The 18387-nt window shown below is 38.2% G+C and overlaps 1 protein-coding gene across 1 annotated transcript in view; it reads left to right on the forward strand.

Moving 5' to 3' along the window:
• The window catches only part of COL19A1 (collagen type XIX alpha 1 chain), a 1241599-nt gene that overhangs the window by 283254 nt on the left and 939958 nt on the right, over positions 1-18387 (forward strand). The window contains exon 7 of the mRNA XM_082249430.1: positions 4340-4420. Within this exon, the coding sequence (XP_082105556.1) occupies positions 4340-4420 (81 nt within the window). The remainder of the gene's footprint in view (positions 1-4339; positions 4421-18387) is intronic.

Raw genomic sequence — 18387 nt, forward strand, 5'->3', positions numbered from 1 at the left:
CATAGCAAGCGGTTTGTTATGGAGGGCACACCCAGAAGAGAAGGACTGGACAGCACTGGCGGGGAACCCCAGAAAAGGAGGTAAGTTGCCATTGCACAGAGCAGGTAAGTATAACATGTTTATTACTTTAAATTTAACACAAAAAAAAATGAAGGTTTACAATCACTTTAATTTTATGCATTAAGGTAAAAAAAAAACCTTCCAGTATGTGTACCTCCCCTTCCTAAATGTTTACCTGACACAGTGTTCTACCAAGTACTGTCTCAGCTCTGTTCTCTTCCTGCATTTATGGGCTTTACTGAGAGCAGCAGGAATCTTGTAAAATCCTGTGACAAGGGAGTGGGGGGAGGGGCCGAGCCACACTGTGTGTGTCTATGGATGCACACAGCCTGGCTCGGAATCAAGCCAACACATCATGTCCCCTTGCTATGGAGGGCACACACAGAAGAGGAGGAGGGGTGAAGAACTCTGGCGAAAAATCCAAAAAGAGGAGGTTAGGAGCTGCTCTGTGCAATACCGTTGCACAGAGCAGGTAAGTATAACATGTTTATTACTTTAATTTAAAAAATATATAAAACTAAAGGTTTACAATCACTTTAATAGTCTCAGTAGCATACTATACCGTGGCATTTTTTGTTAGACAGCCAGCAACTGTATACGGATGATGGTGGGGAACTTGAGGTATAGGTTTAGTCCCTGACTTTACCTTGGTGCACCCACTTAGGTGCCAGTATACTCCTAATTAGTTCCTCATCTCCATCCTGACAGTTAGGCATCACCTACTTTAGTTTTTGAATAATGTTTTACTTATATTTTACATTGTGGTTATAAATAAAGGCCTCATTTCATTCCATTTTCATTTCATTTAAAAAAAAAAAAAATATATATATATATATATATATATTGGGTTTTTTTTATGTGAAATTAAGTGGGAAAAGGATAGAAAACTTAATGAAGACAGAATAAAAACTGTAACTGTTGTAAAGAAGGAATAAGAAAAGAGTAATCACAATGACTGAACAAAGGATAATAACTAGACTAAAAAAGTGTGCATTTTATTTCCCTGTTTATTCCTTATTTTTATTACTGAATGTTTTTATGACTGAATGTATATATTTATCCTAATTTTGACCTTGCCAGGAATAGTAAGGTAGCATAAATGTCAGCGTAGTGCCATGTAGTGATGATAGTTAGTAAATTAGTATTACTATATGGTTTATAAAATTGTTATACCTATATGGTATTGTGAGCATTGAAAAGTATATATACACTAATTTATTGTTTAATATTTTGTAGATGCTCAACAAATGTTGATTTTGCTTGTATGTGGTGGACATATATGCATTTGTGTCAAAACCAGTAATGACTGAAGTAATTAGCATAGAAAATGAACATATAGGTTAATGTTCTTAGACACTGTGTTAAAAAAACCCTGTTAAGTCTTCTGCAAGTTGATACAGACTTACTTTGCGTTAAAAGTGGCAGACTAACAATACACATTGGTCAGCAATTATCTCTGATTAACAGAGCGTGCACAGTACTGTGCATTAGAGAAACTAATGGCAGTAGTAAATGACCTTTGAAGAACAGTTTGAAAAAGCTGGCACCCCTGGTTTCCATATACAGAAATAAACTGATTTGCAAAACTTTGGGCACAGGAAAATGGTTTGAGGGTTACAGTACAGTGATTCCTTAAATAAAATATGACAAAGAATACAATGTGTTATCCAGAGCAAGTTCGAGAAATGCAGAAATATATGGAATTCTATGTCTCTTCCCATAAAAGAATAGAAAAATATTGTAGTATACAAATTCTAGTTATGAACTTCGATAGTTCAAAATTTTAACTGTTTATTGGGGAAAAAACAACTTCTTAAATTCTACTCCATCAGTAAGCCACCTGTTATATCTCTGCAAATTGTCATACTAGGGACTTTCAAATTTTCTGTGAAAGGGAAAAAAATCTATAATGACAGTAGCTGCTTGCAATATTAGATGCAGATACACATCCAGAGAAATATACATTAGTAGTTTTAGAATGCTTGAGCCACTATTTCAACCTGGTGCACAGAATGCTTTTCTGTCCTCCTTTGTAAAAAAAAAAAAAAGTAAACTTACCTGATGATCAATGCTGCGACTGCATCACAAAGGTCAATATGCACTTTGGTAAATTGCCTGTATGGAGCAAACCTCATCAACTCTGTATGTCTACAACCATCTCCAGCGAGAAAACAATAATACTTCCAGCACATGAGTACATGTGAAAAATAATCGCTTATGCAGTGTTAGAATCTTCCTTTATAAACATGACTTACTTTTGAATAGCTAGTTCCATTTGCTTGCAATGAGGCATGTTTTATGTGACAGGTTTTTGACACATTGTGATGGAATGTCAAAGGGTATGTCAGGATTTTAATGTTTTAGAACATACTGTTTGTAAATAAGTATATAAAGGATGATTCTCACTTTATGCACTTATTCTTTACATGTACCAGGAGCTGGAAGTAGTATTTCTTTCTCTCTGGAGATGGTAGGAGACATATGGAGTTGATGAGTTTTCCTTCACACTGGCAACTTACCAAAGTGTATATTGACCTCTAATTTGCAGTTTAAGGTCTTATTATTATTAATATTATTACAATACAGGATTTATATAGCACTAACAGTTTATGCAGTGCTTTACAATAAAAAAGGGGGACAGCACAATTTACAATACAGTTCAATACAAAAGGAATAGGAGGGCCCTGCTCATGGAGCTTACAATCTAAAGGGAGGGTTCGATTGTACAAAAGGTAGTGGCTGCGGGGGATGATCTGATGGAGGGGACTCAAGTACAGATCTTAGGTGGTGGTGGTGAGGTAGGCATCCCTGAATAAGTGTGTTTTCAAGGATCGCCTAAAGGCAGACAGGGTAGTTGCTGACCGGACATGCTGGGGCAAGAAGTTCCAGAGGATGGGAGAGGCTCTGGAGAAGTCCTGGAAGCGAGCGTGGGAGGAGGTAACAAGGAAGCTAGAGAGGAGGAGGCCTTGGTAGGAATGGACAGGACGATTTGGGCAATATCGGCAGATTAGGTTGGTGGTGTATCATCTGGTATCATCTGGTACAAGTGCTGCAAGCTTGCTAAAGCGACATATTTTTACCTTGCTCACATGAAAATATCTATACATTTGAAGAACCGCTCCAGCACTCAAAGGACAGCCACCAAATTAAACTGAGTAATTCTTTGGAGTCTATGCTTCTTCTAGTACAATGCTTTAATGATGCAGCCCTCCTAAGACAGGGAAATGTTTCTTTGTAGATCTATACATTTATCTGAATGCGAATATCACAGGGAAAAAGGGTTTTGCTAATGCACCATCAGTGCCAATGAGAAGAGAAAAGGAAGGTGTTAACCATGGAGGTACCTCTTCAGTTTGTCGAGTGAGTGGCAAAGTATGCTCAAAGAATTATCAACTTGTCTATAACTAAATGAACTGGCATGCATCAAAGCTACATACCTTCACATAATATTGCATTTATACCCATCCTGCTATATCAGGTGCATGTTATTCTAATATGTAACTTATATTATGGTGCGCATAATTCTCAGTGACAGGGACAAAAAAGTGTACATTCAGTTTGTCTAATCAGTTTAAAATGTTCCCCATGGTAAGTAGTGTTTATAGAGCCAGAAGCAGCGAGAGATTAAACTAGGCCCATGTGTTTGAAGGCAATTTCCAGTTTACTGTTTTCTGATAACTGACCAAAGAGGGACTATCTTGTGTTCTCACCATTACACAAATAAAGAGATGTACAACTCTTGTTTACATCATCTGTCAACGTCAAAGTCTATTTCCATCAATTGTAATATATTTACAGAATATCATTATAGCGGACTGAAAGTGTCACACTGATCAGGGTCCCTGACAGGCAATAGGTAAAATAACAGTTCTTGTTCTGTCTTGAGTTAGGCTTGTACATAGTAAACAATTGTTTAATATGGGCAATAGGATACGGGCACCTTCTGTGTGACTGTCATACTAGAAACCTTTAATAACAATAATTATAAAGATTGCGCGAAAAGAAAAAGAAAAACTGACAGAGAATTTGACCCTTACTCATGCTACCAAATGTAAAAAAAAAATATTTATCTGGAGCTCTCTACCATTGAAACAGGCTCCCCCACAAATGTATATTCTTTTTCAGGAAAACCTCATATGCTATGTCACTAAAATACAGGATCCACGCATAGTTCTACAGATCAGTCTTCTGTATGCTATTCAGAAATGCAATTAGAGCCACAGTCTTCCCTTTTAGTGTGATGAAATTTTTGATTTCCATTTATTATTTTCTATCTTAGATTGAACTCCAGCGAATAACAATTTACTGCAGTCCAAAACAGGCGGCTCAAGAAAATTGCTGTGAGGTATCTGATGGAATGGTAAGATTAGTTTCTGTAAATGTACGTTGTCATTTCAGTATAAACTGTATGTCATATTGTGTACCTGTACGTGTTCCAGTCTTTACTAAAAAGCACTGTGAACTAACAATTTTCTGAAGAACGGAGCTTGCACTGTGTTTAAGATAAACAACTAAAATATATTTGAAATCAAGACCTAAAGTAAAAAAAAAAAACTGTATTCAGTAAGTAAACTTGGCATCTCTGTTAAATTTTTTCTTTGCTAAATTTTTTTTCCACTGTCACCATACAGTGATAATTTACTCTGAAACTTGCCCGAATTGAGGCATTTTGTGAATAATGCAGCTTTGTTTGCAATTATTTTGTCGCAAACTCGTCAAATGCATTTGACTGTGAATCTCTCCTCACATAGTTATTTTAAACTGTGCTGTAAAGATGTTTAATGGCCCCGTTAAGTTGTTTTATTTTGTTCTCACTATAAAAATACAATCTATTACTGTTCTTTTGGACAAAATACTACTTTGTGTGGGTGTTTTTCTTTTTTTTTTTTTTTTTGTTTGTGAACATAGATGTTGTATTATGATTGTCTGCAACATTGGCGGAATGGTGCTTCAGCAACCTGTTATTTTGTTGGTAATGTAAAGAATACAAAATTCAAACACATTCACTTTATATCTCTTCAGTTATTTGTGCATTTTATTGCATAAAGACATTTCCTTTGAAGGCTGAATTATCACATTTGGGTTGAATTACTAAGGATAAATAGGCTATTCTCTTTTCAAAATTTACCCTAGAACTTAGTGAATGTTGTGAAATATTAATTACCCAATCATGTAAAGGGTAAATAAAAAAATCTGAATTGGTGCTTGCGCATGATTGGATGATGAAAGTCAGAAAAGCTTCACCTCCTTCACTAAGCTCTGGTGAAAATAGTGAACAGTCTATTTGTCTTTAGTAAAAAAAAAAAAACATGTAAGACTGTCCATTTCATAAGATATGTTTTTTATGTAGGTTTCAAGTAGATTTAATTTAAAACATTTTCATATTTAAACAATTGTAAAGCTTGACATTTTTTTTTTCTTAAAAAGCAAACATGTTATATTTACCTGCTCTGTGGAATGGAATTGCAAAGAGTGGCCTTGGACGTCCTTTTCAAGGGTCCCCCACCAGCAATTTTGGCTCCTCTTCTTCTCAGTGCACCATCATAGGGAGCCTCTTCCTATGGGGGCATACCTGCAGGCTTGCACAATCCGATGACTGGTGTGTCACAGCTCTCAGTACCCGGCTGCGGTGAGCAGCCAGGGTATCGTGATCCCTATAGACACACACAGCGCATCTAGGCCCTGCCCCCCCACTCTCTGCTCACAGAATTTGATTGACAGCAACAGGAGCCAATGACTACCACTGCTGCCTAGTCTCCTGTGAGAAGAGAGAGAGAGAAGAAGAGCTGCTGCAGACAGATACAGCGTTGGATCAAGGTGGGACTTAACCTCCTAGGCGGTAATCTCGAGCGTGACTCGGGGTTGGTTTTTCATATCAGGAGCGGTAACCCCGAGTCACGCTCGGGGTGGATCTGCAGAGAGCGCAGCGGTGTTCTCTTACCTTATCCTGGCGATCCAGCGATGATCTCTCATTGCTGAGATCGCCAGCCGAGAGTCCCGCCGCTCCTCCGTCCCTCCGTCGGTCTGATCACTTCCTAGTTCCGTTCCCTGCAGCAGCAAAGATGCATGGGAGCGGAACTAGGGAGGGAAATTCAAAACAAAAAAAAAACGTTACACAAAACACATTTTATATTTTATATATATATATATATATATATATATATATATATATATATATATATATATATATATACATATATATATATATATATATATATATATATATATATATATATATATATATATATGCATATATATATATATATGTATGTATGTATGCATATATATATATATATGTATGTATATGCACACACACACACACACACACACATATATATATATATATATATATATATATATATATATATATATATATATAAAATTATATTATTGATTCAATTATAATTCATGCGTTATATATTATATACATATACATATACACACATATATCTATATATAATATATAATGCATGAATTATAATCTAATCAATAATATAATTTTATTATATATATTATATATTAAATAATAAAATAATATTATTGATTCGATTATAATTCACGTGTTTGTGTTTCAAATTTATCACATCTGGGATGTCTACTAGAGTCTTGTTTTGGTCAGGTTTAAGTCAGTAATTACTAAGAATTGTAGGCCTATAATACATGACGCCAAATTTCGATGAAAACAATTGTACCGCTTTTGGTATGTAATTCCTGACATAATCATACCGCCAGGGAGGTTAAGCAGGTATAAAGGTGAGTGAGGGAGCGATACAGACACTAGGAAATGTTTAACCTTAATATAGGGAATGCATTAGGGAAAAAACATTTCCAGGCTTTAAAACCACTTTAAACATATGAAAAAAATACAAAGAGTTCATCGTATACAAGTTTTGTTTATTTAAAGAATCGCTATTACTAAGCTGCTGACCCCAAGCATTTATAATAAGTTTCAATACCTCAGACTTCCTACTGAAACATACAGTATATGCCAGTGCATGGGTCTATCATGCAATAATTATGTAGTAAGTTACAGGTGCTGCTGATTTTAATATAGATTGCAATCAATTGTTAATCAATAGTGGTGATTTTTCAGTACATATTCGAAAAACAATATCAGCCTCAGCAGTGATAAGCACATTTATATGTCATCCAACTCTGATATCTTGACCAATTTATTCCAGAACAATTATGGGTCTTTCCTAAACTTTGTGCTTGATTATCAGCAATTTATACCATGTTTGCATCTTCTTCACTTTAAAATTATGGAAAGTCAGAAATAATATGTCAGTGATGTACTGCCAAGATAAATTTCAATGTGATGGCCTTTATTTAGTACTTTGTTTTCAAAGCTAACCCCAACATATACTGTATGTCTACAGTAAGTAAAAAAAAGTTTCAATGAGGATTTTGACAGATTTATTGATCCCAATGTTAAGTTGAATGTGAGAGAAATTCATCTTTGTGGGCTCTAAGGTAAGCAGTAACTCTTCGAATAACTGTATTTTCTATCTGTGTGTGTGATCATATCTAAAACTGTAGAATAAAGGTCAAGGAAAAAACATTGCATAGCTCAGGCATTATGACTACCTTGCTTTTATCTCCGAAATCAGCATGGGGCTTCTGATGACTATTGGCTTGTTGTGAAACAATGACCCTAAGGAGAGAAATGCTCAGCAACATTTCTTCATAAGGTTCAGAGTACACAGTTCCTACATATTTTACAATTTCTTAGAAGTGAGACGAGAAGGCAGATTTCTTGTGCAAGAAAGGTTGTATCATCCTCTGTAATAGTAGAGGTATAAAGCTTATCCTGGCCTATGAACACATGATCTTTTTTCAGATTTCTGATATATAGTTATTTTTTTGTTTTTGTTCTTGTTTTTTAAATTTTAAAGAATGCATCTATCGGTTTTAGTTAAAAATTTGAAGGAAATATCTCAGGATTAAAATATGAGAACTGCCTTTGCTGACCTGTGTTTTGAAGGAACAAGCTTTGGGGCTCCCATTCTCATCCTAGTTTCTCTGCCTAAGTAATCACTGTCCAGAACAAGCAAGCAGCCAGTGATGGGTTTGGACAACTAATAAGTTTTTTTTTTTTAATCAGTGACTTACCAATAGGTAAAGAAAGGAATGTGCACCTTCAAGTGTCAGCAATGGCAGCTGCCATATCTCTGTTTTTACAGGGTTCTTTTGTTTCAAAGGTAGTAATATGCCATAAAGAAGGTGAAGAGGTAATACAGGCACTGTGTACTAGCCAAGCTCCATTTGTGTACCGTTTACTCAAGTTCCATTCCTTTATTAATAATTAGGATAGCTAAAAGAAAAGTGTCTGGTGTTACTTTGTAGTGACGGTCTGAAAGTTTGAATTGGAAACTTTGCAATGTGACGGCAGAAATAGACAGAGTAGTCTTTATAAACTTTATTGAGTAGATCTATGTTTGTCCCAAGCAAGTTTCAAGTCATTTACTGTTGACTGTCTCACTACCTCTACTGGGTAGTGAGACCGTCAACAGTAAAACAATTTGCAGCTGAGTCTGTCATACCTGAGGAACCCTAAGCCTCTCTTTGCTCAGTTACCTTGGTAACAGTCAAATACCGTAATTTAGATACATTCCTAGTGTAATTCTTACAAAATTTGCAAGCACAGTAAAGTATTTTTAGAACAGAAAGTATTCACATGTCTCATTCCAGTATACACCCTAAAAATAGGAGGATTATTTCACATTTTAGGATAGTGAATGGAGCCATGCAACTCATTTTTTTCATCATATCAGCCAGATTTACTTCCAGAATGCTGGTGTATAGTGCAAACAAGCCTAATATTATAGTGTTATTTATTCCAAGCATACAGCCATTTCAGGGTTTTTGTTTTATTATCACCTATAATAACTCTAGTAACATATCAGACATTGCTAAACTATTGGTACTAGTTTCTATGTTGATTAAATGATATCCACACTTCCTGGCATTCCTTTTCCTATGACCATATTTCTTGAAATCCTTCCAGAAAATACCTATGCCATCACATTATCTGTCTCCATTGATCTTGAACCTAGCTGGAGGGCAGCAGTCTTCCTTATAGTGCACAAATTGATTCTTCTTACCAGTCCATATGCCAAACGCATGTTGAACTTTGCACACATCTCTCATTTGAGCAAAACCCTTTAAAAAAAATTAAACAAATTTAAAAAAAGAAAAATCCTCTGCTGGCACATAGAGTAATTACATTTTTACCACAAATTATCCTCATCCATTCCAAATGTTTGTCGTCACAACTATGAAAAGCAAGTCTTTCTGAATGCCTTCCCCAACCAACACAACATTGAAGACCCTCCATCTCAGATAATCCAAAAAGTCAAAATTTCCTTTTTCTGGATCTGAAAGACTCCTTGCAGACTTTCTTTCACAAGGAACATCCAAAAACCTTCTAATTTCTATAATCCTTGGACAGCATGAACTGAACTACTTTCTTGATGTCTACATACTCTGGCAGATCAAAGCCCTCTGAAAGAAAAATTGGCTCCTTCATGGATGACTCCATGCCTAAACCTACTCTAGGGGAATCTAGAGAGGTGAACAGTCCTCTGGGGATTCAAAGGCATCCACCCATTAAGCAGCATGTGATGCTTGGGATACATCATAAGGCTGAGATGGACTGGTGCTTATAATCCACCAACCTATGACTCAGACAATTGATCTACATCAAATGCCAAGAAGCAACCTATAACATATTATTTACAGCTTTTTTGTTTTGGGCTTTTTGGCTATCATCAGTACAAAGAACAAAAGGTATGCACAAGTCTAATTACACCACCTATACCAAATATAAGAGGATCATTCCTCATTGGGCTGGCATTGCGCTGGCAGCCCTCATATATCTATTTCCCAAAGAAAATCTCTGGATATGATGCTGAGCACATGCACTCCTTTGGTCGACCATGGCGAGGCCTGTTCCGATATTGCGGTGGCCAGTCTGACACTAACTGACACTTTGTGGGAACAAGTAACACTAATACAGTGATCAGTGCTAAAAAATACTCTGTCATTGTAGTAATGACACTGGCTGGGAAGGGGTTAAACATCTAGAGCGATCATAGGGTTAACTGTGTGCCTAGCTAGTGTTTTTGTACAGTGTGGGAGGTGTTTTTACTAGGGGAAGAGTTGGAATTGATTCCCTGTTTTCCAGGAACACAGGATCTATGCCTTCCCTCCTGACAGAATGGTGATCTGCCTTGTTTACATAGACAGACTGCCGTTCTGCCTCTGTACTAAACGACGGGTGGGTGCCGGCGGACATCATGCCCACTGTACCTTCCGATCAGCTCCCGCACTTTATTTGAAGTGCACAGAAGTGACACTTCATTCATGTCCCTGTACAGCAGCACAGAGTGTTGCTGTATTGTACGGTGACATGTGATCATGTCTAGTGTATGCATTTTATCCCAGATCACTGATGCTGAGCGCCAGGTTGCATTTCAGTGTAGAATAAGAAAATACTGCGCTTTAGTAAATGTTAGAAAATCAGCAACCTAAATGTAAGATAAACACAAACAGCAAACAATACAAAAAATGGAGTTGCCCTGTACAGATAATAAAATTGAAAATAAAAATCATAAACCGCATACCAATGAGAATTTGTGCAATGAAGACGATAAACCAGTATTAATCATGAAAAAGGAAAAAATAAGTCTTTCCACACCAGTGGACACAAGTGCAAAAATATTCAACAAAGTAGTGTCCAAAAAAGGTATCACAGATGAATCTTCCATGTGATATTAACACCCTTCACCACCAAGAGTGCGATGTGACCTCCATCAATTAAAAAATGTCTGCTTACTGGATTTACTGGACCTCCTGCAAAGAGAGGTCAATAATGCTTTTGGCTTAAATCCAGCCTGGGCTTTATTCCTCCAAAAAGGGAGGGATAAACGATATACAGATAAGTCTCCCTTGCAAACTATACAGCAAATGGTCCAACTTTAAAGTATCTTGTGGAGCGACAATCCCAAAAAATACAATAGAGAACTCGCTATAGTGTAAAACTATTAAAAAACTTTAATTACTAATTAAAAGACATGCACTTACAATGGTGTGGCTTGTATCTGCATAAAAACAGCATAGCCGGCCGACTAGTACACATTCACCCATCCTTCCGGGATCACAGTAGCGTGGCAACGTCAGCACGTCACTAGACCCGAAGCGTTTTGTCACAATCTGACGTCGTCCTGGGGCATGGGCGGCGTGCTGATTCACCGTATTAAATACTAAATCAACAACATTGGCGCCTCGGTCTGTGCCTTGGGCAGTCCTCACGAATTACGCCATCTTAGACAAGGGAAATCATCCCATCCTTATTAACCTCATCTCCACAACATCCTTGTAAAATACAAGGCCCTCATCTACTCAAATCAAGGCGGAAAAACATATTGGAAACATTGACATAGAGTAAGGGAACCACAAATTAACATCAATGCATGGCCCTCAATGATCAGATCCAATAAAATCGTTCTCAGGAATAGACCATGAAATCGAATATAAAGACACATCATTTACTGGTGTGTGCACCCTAAATCGCCAAACTAATAGCCAAAAATTCAAATTTAAAACATTCTTTAATTTTAACCTATAGCCACCAAAATACGAGTACAGGAAGTTTCTCATACGTTAACATATAGACACGGAGTCACTAAACCAAAATGCAGAAGACCCCTAGTAGTCAATAATAAAACCACACCCTTTAAAACCTAATAAAAAAACGAATATATTTGACCAATAAACTATTTTGAAATTGATACTTACTCGCACTGAACCAATTAGTTCAAAATGCGAACAATATTTATATATCGTACTTATCAGAAAAGATCAAATATAATAAATTAAACTTTAACCACTTGCCGACCGCCGCACGACTATTTACTGTGGCGGTCAGCCGCTCCTGGGCAAACCAACGTAGGGCTACGTAGCTCGCCCAGGAGCCTATAGGGGGCGAGCGCGCACCGCCGGAGACGCGCCCCCGCTCATTTACAGTGATCCCCGCGCGTGGGACCGGCGGCTCCGATGTCCGCCGGTCATTCGCAATCTCCCGCAGGAGAGGGAGAAAGGCAAATGGCTGTCATTCTCCCTAATGTAAGTGCAGAGACTATACGATCCTGCTATGTAGAATCGTATGTCTCTGTGGTTACATCAAAAGCCACGCCCCCCCCCCCACATTTAGAATCACACTCCTAGGGATACATTTAACCCACTGATCACCAATAAAGTTAGCCCCTTCCGTGCCAGTGTCATTTTTAAAGTAACTGTGCATATTTATAGCACTGATTACTGTAGTAATGTCACTGGCACTCTCAAAAGTGTCAAAAATGTCAGTCAGGGGTCCAATCTGTCCGCCACAATGTCGCAGTCCCGCAAAAAAAATCGCAGATCGTCGCCATGACTAGTTAAAAAAAAAACAATAAAAGTTACATAAATCTTTCCCATAGTTAGTAAACAAAATAACTTTTGCGCAAACCAATCCAAAAATGCTTATTGCGATTTTTTTTTTACCAAAAATATGTAGCAAAAAAACAAATCAGCCTAAATTGTTAAATTTTGATTTTTACTTTTTTTTTGAGAATTTCATATAAAAAAATGTGAAAAATATAATTTTTTCAAAATTGTCACTCATTTTTTGTTTATAGCGCAAAAAATAAAAATCGCACAGGGGATCAAATACCACCAAAAGAAAGCTCTGTTAGTGGGAAAAAAGGACGTCAATTTCATTTGGGTACAGCATTGCACGACCATGCAATTGTCCGTTAAAATCACACAGTGCCGAATCTCAAAATAGGGCCTGGTCTTTGAGCAGCCAAATCCTCCGGGGCTTAAGTGGTTAATATAATCTAAATTCAGAGGACTATAAACTGAGACTCAAATCAAGTTCACAAATTATCCAGAACCTAATCTAAAATTACAACATGATCTAAAATATGCACACGATAATCTGAATTTGCTACTCAACAAAATTCAGGAATTGTCTATAAAGGCATTGACATCCACATCTATGTTCAGCCCAAAGGGAACATACGGTTTAACCTTATGTATCCAGGACATCTCAAGTTTAGAGATCTCCATCACTATAGAACTCCCCCTCCAATGAGGAAATATTTATTTATCCCCAAAAAGATGGTGTTTGTGGGGTCCTTATTGTATACCAGTCTTTGCGGATGACATTTCAGTCTTTGCAGATGACATCAAGCTTTGCAGTGGTATAACTTCCTTGCAGGATGTCTCTAACTTACAAGCTGACCTCAATGCACTGTTTCATTCTGCAACTATGTGGCAAACAAGGTTTAATGTTGATAAATGTAAAGTTATGCACTTGGGGGGCTAAGAATATGCATGCATCATACATACTAGGGGGAGTAGAACTGGGGAAATCCATAGCGGAGAAGGATCTGGATGTTCTGGTAGATCCTAAGCTTAATAATAGCATGCAATGCCAAGCTGTGGTTTCCAAAGCAAGCAAAGTTTCTTTTCTTGTATTAACCACTCTACAACCGCTCACAGTAATACTACTGCGGCAGAGTGGTTCGTTATCGTCCAGCCACGTAGTATTAACGTGATTGGACACTCCCCCTTCTGGGCGGCGCTTGCGCGCCGCCGGAGGCTCGCTCCCGCTGTTTTCATTCACAGCGGGAGTCGGGCCAGGGGAGGAGCAGCGGCGATCGCCGCTGCTCTTACCCGATCGTCGGGGATCGAGTCTGGAGATCCGCCCGCTGTGTGTAAACACAGCGGGCGGATCTCCATAGTGACAGGGAGTGACAGATCGGACTGTTCAGCATAGCTGGACATCCGATCTGTCCATGACTCACACAGTCACCTCCCCCCCTACACGTCAGTAAGCACCAGGCATACATTAACCCCTCCCTCTCCAATAAAATTAACCCCTTCCCTGCCAGTGTCATTTTTACAGTAACAGTGCATATTTATAGCACTGATTACTGCAGTAATGTCACTGGTACCCCCAAAAGTGTCAAAAATGTCAGTCAGGGGTCCGGTCTGTCCGCCGCAATGTCGCAGTCCCGCAAAAAAAAATCGCAGATCGCCGCCATTACGCGTTAAAAAAAAACACCAAAAATGACAGAAATCTTTCCCTTTGTTAGTAAACGCAATAACTTTTGCGCAAACCAATCAAAATACGCTTATTGCGATTTTTTTTACCAAACATATGTAGCATAAAACAAATTGGCCAAATTTTTTAAAAAAATTGGTTTTTACATCTTTTTTGGGGGGAATTTCATATAAAAAAATGTTAAAAATATTGTTATTTTTTCAAAATAAACGCTCTTTTTTTGTTTATAGCGCAAAAAGTAAAAATCGCACAGGTGATCAAATACCACCAAAAGAAAGCTCTGTTTGTGGGAAAAAAAGGACGTAAATTTCGTTTGGGTACGGCGTCACACGACCGCGCAATTGTCAGTTGAATTCGCACAGCGCCGAATCGCAAAAAGTGGCCTGGACGGAAGACAGCAAAATCCTCCGGTGGTAAAGTGGTTAACAGAGGCATGGACTCCAGAGAGAGAGAGATATCATTTTGCCCATGTACAAATCATTAGTAATACCTCATCTGGAATATGCAGTTCAGTTTTGGGCACCAGTTCTTAAAAAGGATATCGGGGAACTGGAGAAAGGGCAACCAGACTGATGAGAAGCATGGAGGAGCCCAGCTATGAGGAAAGATTTGAGGAACTGAATTTATTCTCTCTTGAGAAGAGGAGATTAAGGGGGGATATGATCAACATGTATAAATACATAAGGGGTTCATATAGTGAACTTGGTGTTGAGTTATTCACTTTAAGGTCAACACAGAGGACAAGGGGGCACTCTTTATGTCTAGAGGAAAACAGATTTCGCCTCCAAATACGGAAAGGTTTCTTCGCCGTAAGAGCTGTGAAAATGTGGAATAGACTCCCTCCAGAGGTAGTTCTGGCCAGCTCACTAGATTGCTTTAAAAAAGGCCTGGATTCTTTCCTAGGTGTACATAATATAAATGGGTATTAATATATATAGGTAAAGTTGTTCCAGGGAATATCCGATTGCCTCTCAGAGGATCAGGAAGGAATTTTTTTCCCCTGCTGTAGCAAATTGGATCATGCTTTGCTGGGATTTTTTTTTCGCCTTCCACTGGATCAACTGTGGGTATAGGATTGTGTATATGGGATTGTATGGTTGGGTTTTCTTTACTAGTTTTTGTTTTTTATTGGTTGAGCCAGATGGAATTGTGTCCTTTTTCAACCTAACTATGTAACTATGTAAATAGTGTTTAGATACAGTTTGTTGCCTAAAGCACTTTCTGATAATAGTGATGTTTTTGTCGAACCTGAAGGGAGCGTTTAGTCCTGCCCACATATTGAAGCCCACATGGGCACTGCAACAAGTAGACAACTCCAGTACTAGAGCACTGAATGAAAGGCCTAATCTGAAAAAAACTATTAGTCCTCCTACTCATACAACCATTAATGGAACACACCTATCATTTCCTACATTGATAATATCCAGTAAGGTTTTGGAAAAAACTTAGTCTCTTAATAGGAGGATTGAACTTATTCTCTCAGGGACAGAATTGCCCCCAATGTTCTTAATCTCTCCCCCTTAGATGTGGGGGTCTGTGGGCAGGGTGCTTATTGTCATCTGGAATCCCCCCCCCCCCTATGTGAATGAGTATGGTACCCTTACCCTTTTAACAAAAAAAGTGTCAAAAAGAAATGAAAACACACACAGTTTTTGACAATTCCTTTATTAATAATAAAAAAACAATGTGCCCAGATGTAAATTCATCGTCAATCATGCGGCCTGCCACCAGGGCTGGACCCGAAAAAAGCTCCGCCAGCAACAAAGTCTAACCGCTTAATGCATGCTCTGCTATCTGACAGTTCTTATATAGGTAAGGGATGGAGCCACCTTGTGACGTTACCTGGGAGCACTTCCCTGTGTGCCACTGATCAGTGCATGCTGGGTCAGTGTTGTAACATGGGACAGTGCCACCAAGTGCCATCACCAGGTGGCCCCTCCCCTTGTATATTTACAAACTGTCAAACAGTAGACCATAGCCATTTTTAATTTTTTTTTATTTTGCTGTGAGGTCCTCTTTAAAATCTTTACCAGACCCGAAGGGCCTGGAATGGATTGGGGGGAATCCCACACAGCTTGTCTTTTTCACATTTTTCTATTGCTGGCAATATTTTTTTTTTCATTCAGCTGTCAGTGGGGAAGCCCATTAACAGCTGATGACTCATCCGTTGTTAAGGATGCCATGGCTGACTTCCCAGGTAACTCCTTAACAACCAGCTATTCATTGTGCCTTGATTGGGCTTAGAATGCCCTGTGCAGTGTAAACATCCTGCTGAGCTCCCAGCGAATTTGGGTGTTCGCCAAAGGGGCCGAACTTTTCGCCCAACTCTACTGCCTAAAGTTAAAACACTTTTTTTATATGCTTTGACATTATAGACAACTGCACTTCCTGTTTAGTGAGAAACACCCTTTCCTGTTTGCAGCAGAACTATGCCCTTTGGTTTCTCAAGTGTAGAAATTCAAGTGCCCTGCACAGAGGCCAGACTTTTTTGGGATTCATTGGAATTCTGAGTGCATACCAGGTCTTTTGTTCCGCCATCAGTACCAAACCTTATAAATGCCCTTTTGGCTTATGTTATGGTGCCCCTGGCGGGTGATATGGGCTCATCTGAGGCAGAGAGTCTAAGCAACAGCTAGTTTTCAACAGTCCTCCTAAAAGGTGAAGATAGGCTGGAGACCCCAGTGATCCCACTTTACCTCACTTCAACTGTCACCAGGTAATGCGCCTCAGGACTAAAACACTAGTCCAGGCAGGGGTCAAATCAGGTGTCAGTCAAGAGAGTAGTCAGATTTGGGTAAAGGTCTAGATAAGCAGCAAGCATGCAACAAACAATAGCGTAGTTGGGTCAATCTGGGTGTGCAATGGTTAGGCAATCTCACAGGGCAGTAAACTTGCTCTCTGAGCAAGGGTAGCTATGGTATCTAAAAGGGGGGGTTATCGCACCTCTGTGCCATCTTAGTTAATATCTCCTCAAGGTATTCTTATAGCCCTCAGTTTGATTCACTTTTATACACTAAAATATCAAATTATTAGATACATTTAAGATGTTTGTTGTTGCATGACCTAACAATAAAATAGACAATTGTATACTGTATTTAAAACTCAGTTTAAGAGAAATGTGTTCTTGGTTAAAAAGGTAATATTTCCAGATCAGAGTTCCAGCTTATAGTTGCTTTAAGGGAATTTTCTGCACTGAATGTAACCTGTGGGTCATTTTATTTAAACATTAGAAATTTAGTTCCCTCTTCCTCTTCCGTCAGAGTCCCCCAAGGCTCTGTTATTGTCCCACTATATCCTCAAACTGCACCTCCTCTCTTGGTCATTTGATGACTTTCAGTTTCTTCCATCCCTCCAATATCATGTTTATGCTGCTAACATCCAAATCTATCTCTCTGCACCTCCAAATCTATCTCTCTGCAATCCTTAAGTCTTCTCAAGCATCACTAATTTGCTAAGTGACATCACAGTATGGCCGTCACACCATTTCCAAAAGCTCAATCTTTCAAAAAGTGAGCTCATATTATTTATTTTTCCCAGCTCTCCCTCCCCTAACTTTAAAATCAATATTAAAACTATCAGTGACAACAAAATATAAAGCCATTCACAATTCTGTGCAAGCTACATCACCAGACTTGTCTCTAAATATCATCTGAACTGTCTTTGCTGCTCCCAAAACCTCCTAACCTCTAGCTCCCTCATCACCTTCTCATATGTTTGCCTCTAAGACCTCTCCAGTGCATCTCCCATCCTCTGGAGCTCCCTGCCCAAATCTATTCAGTTGCCTCCTACTCTGTTCACCTTTAAATTATCTGTCTAGGGAAGCCTATCCTGCCACTGCCTAACAACTAAAATTTTACACTCTACATCAACTCTTCCCCACACAATCATATACTGTATATATATATATATATATATTGTATATATATATTGTAATTGTACTGTCTCCCTTGCAAATATAAATCCTGCATAATAATATGTACACATCCTTCTTTCCTTGATATAACCCAAGGATGTGCAAAACATTTCTGTGTATTTCAGTAAGTGTATTATGGTTGTGCCACCCAACACCCAACTTTAAAGCCTGCATGCTGCTCATAATAGTTGATTTACTAAAACTGGAGAGTTATAATATATATATATATATATATATATATATATATATATATATATATATATATATATATATATAAGTTTTATGTAATTATCACATTCAATAC

Source organism: Pelophylax lessonae (assembly GCF_965119305.1).
Source record: "Pelophylax lessonae genome assembly, chromosome: 3".
Classification (NCBI taxonomy): domain Eukaryota; kingdom Metazoa; phylum Chordata; class Amphibia; order Anura; family Ranidae; genus Pelophylax; species Pelophylax lessonae.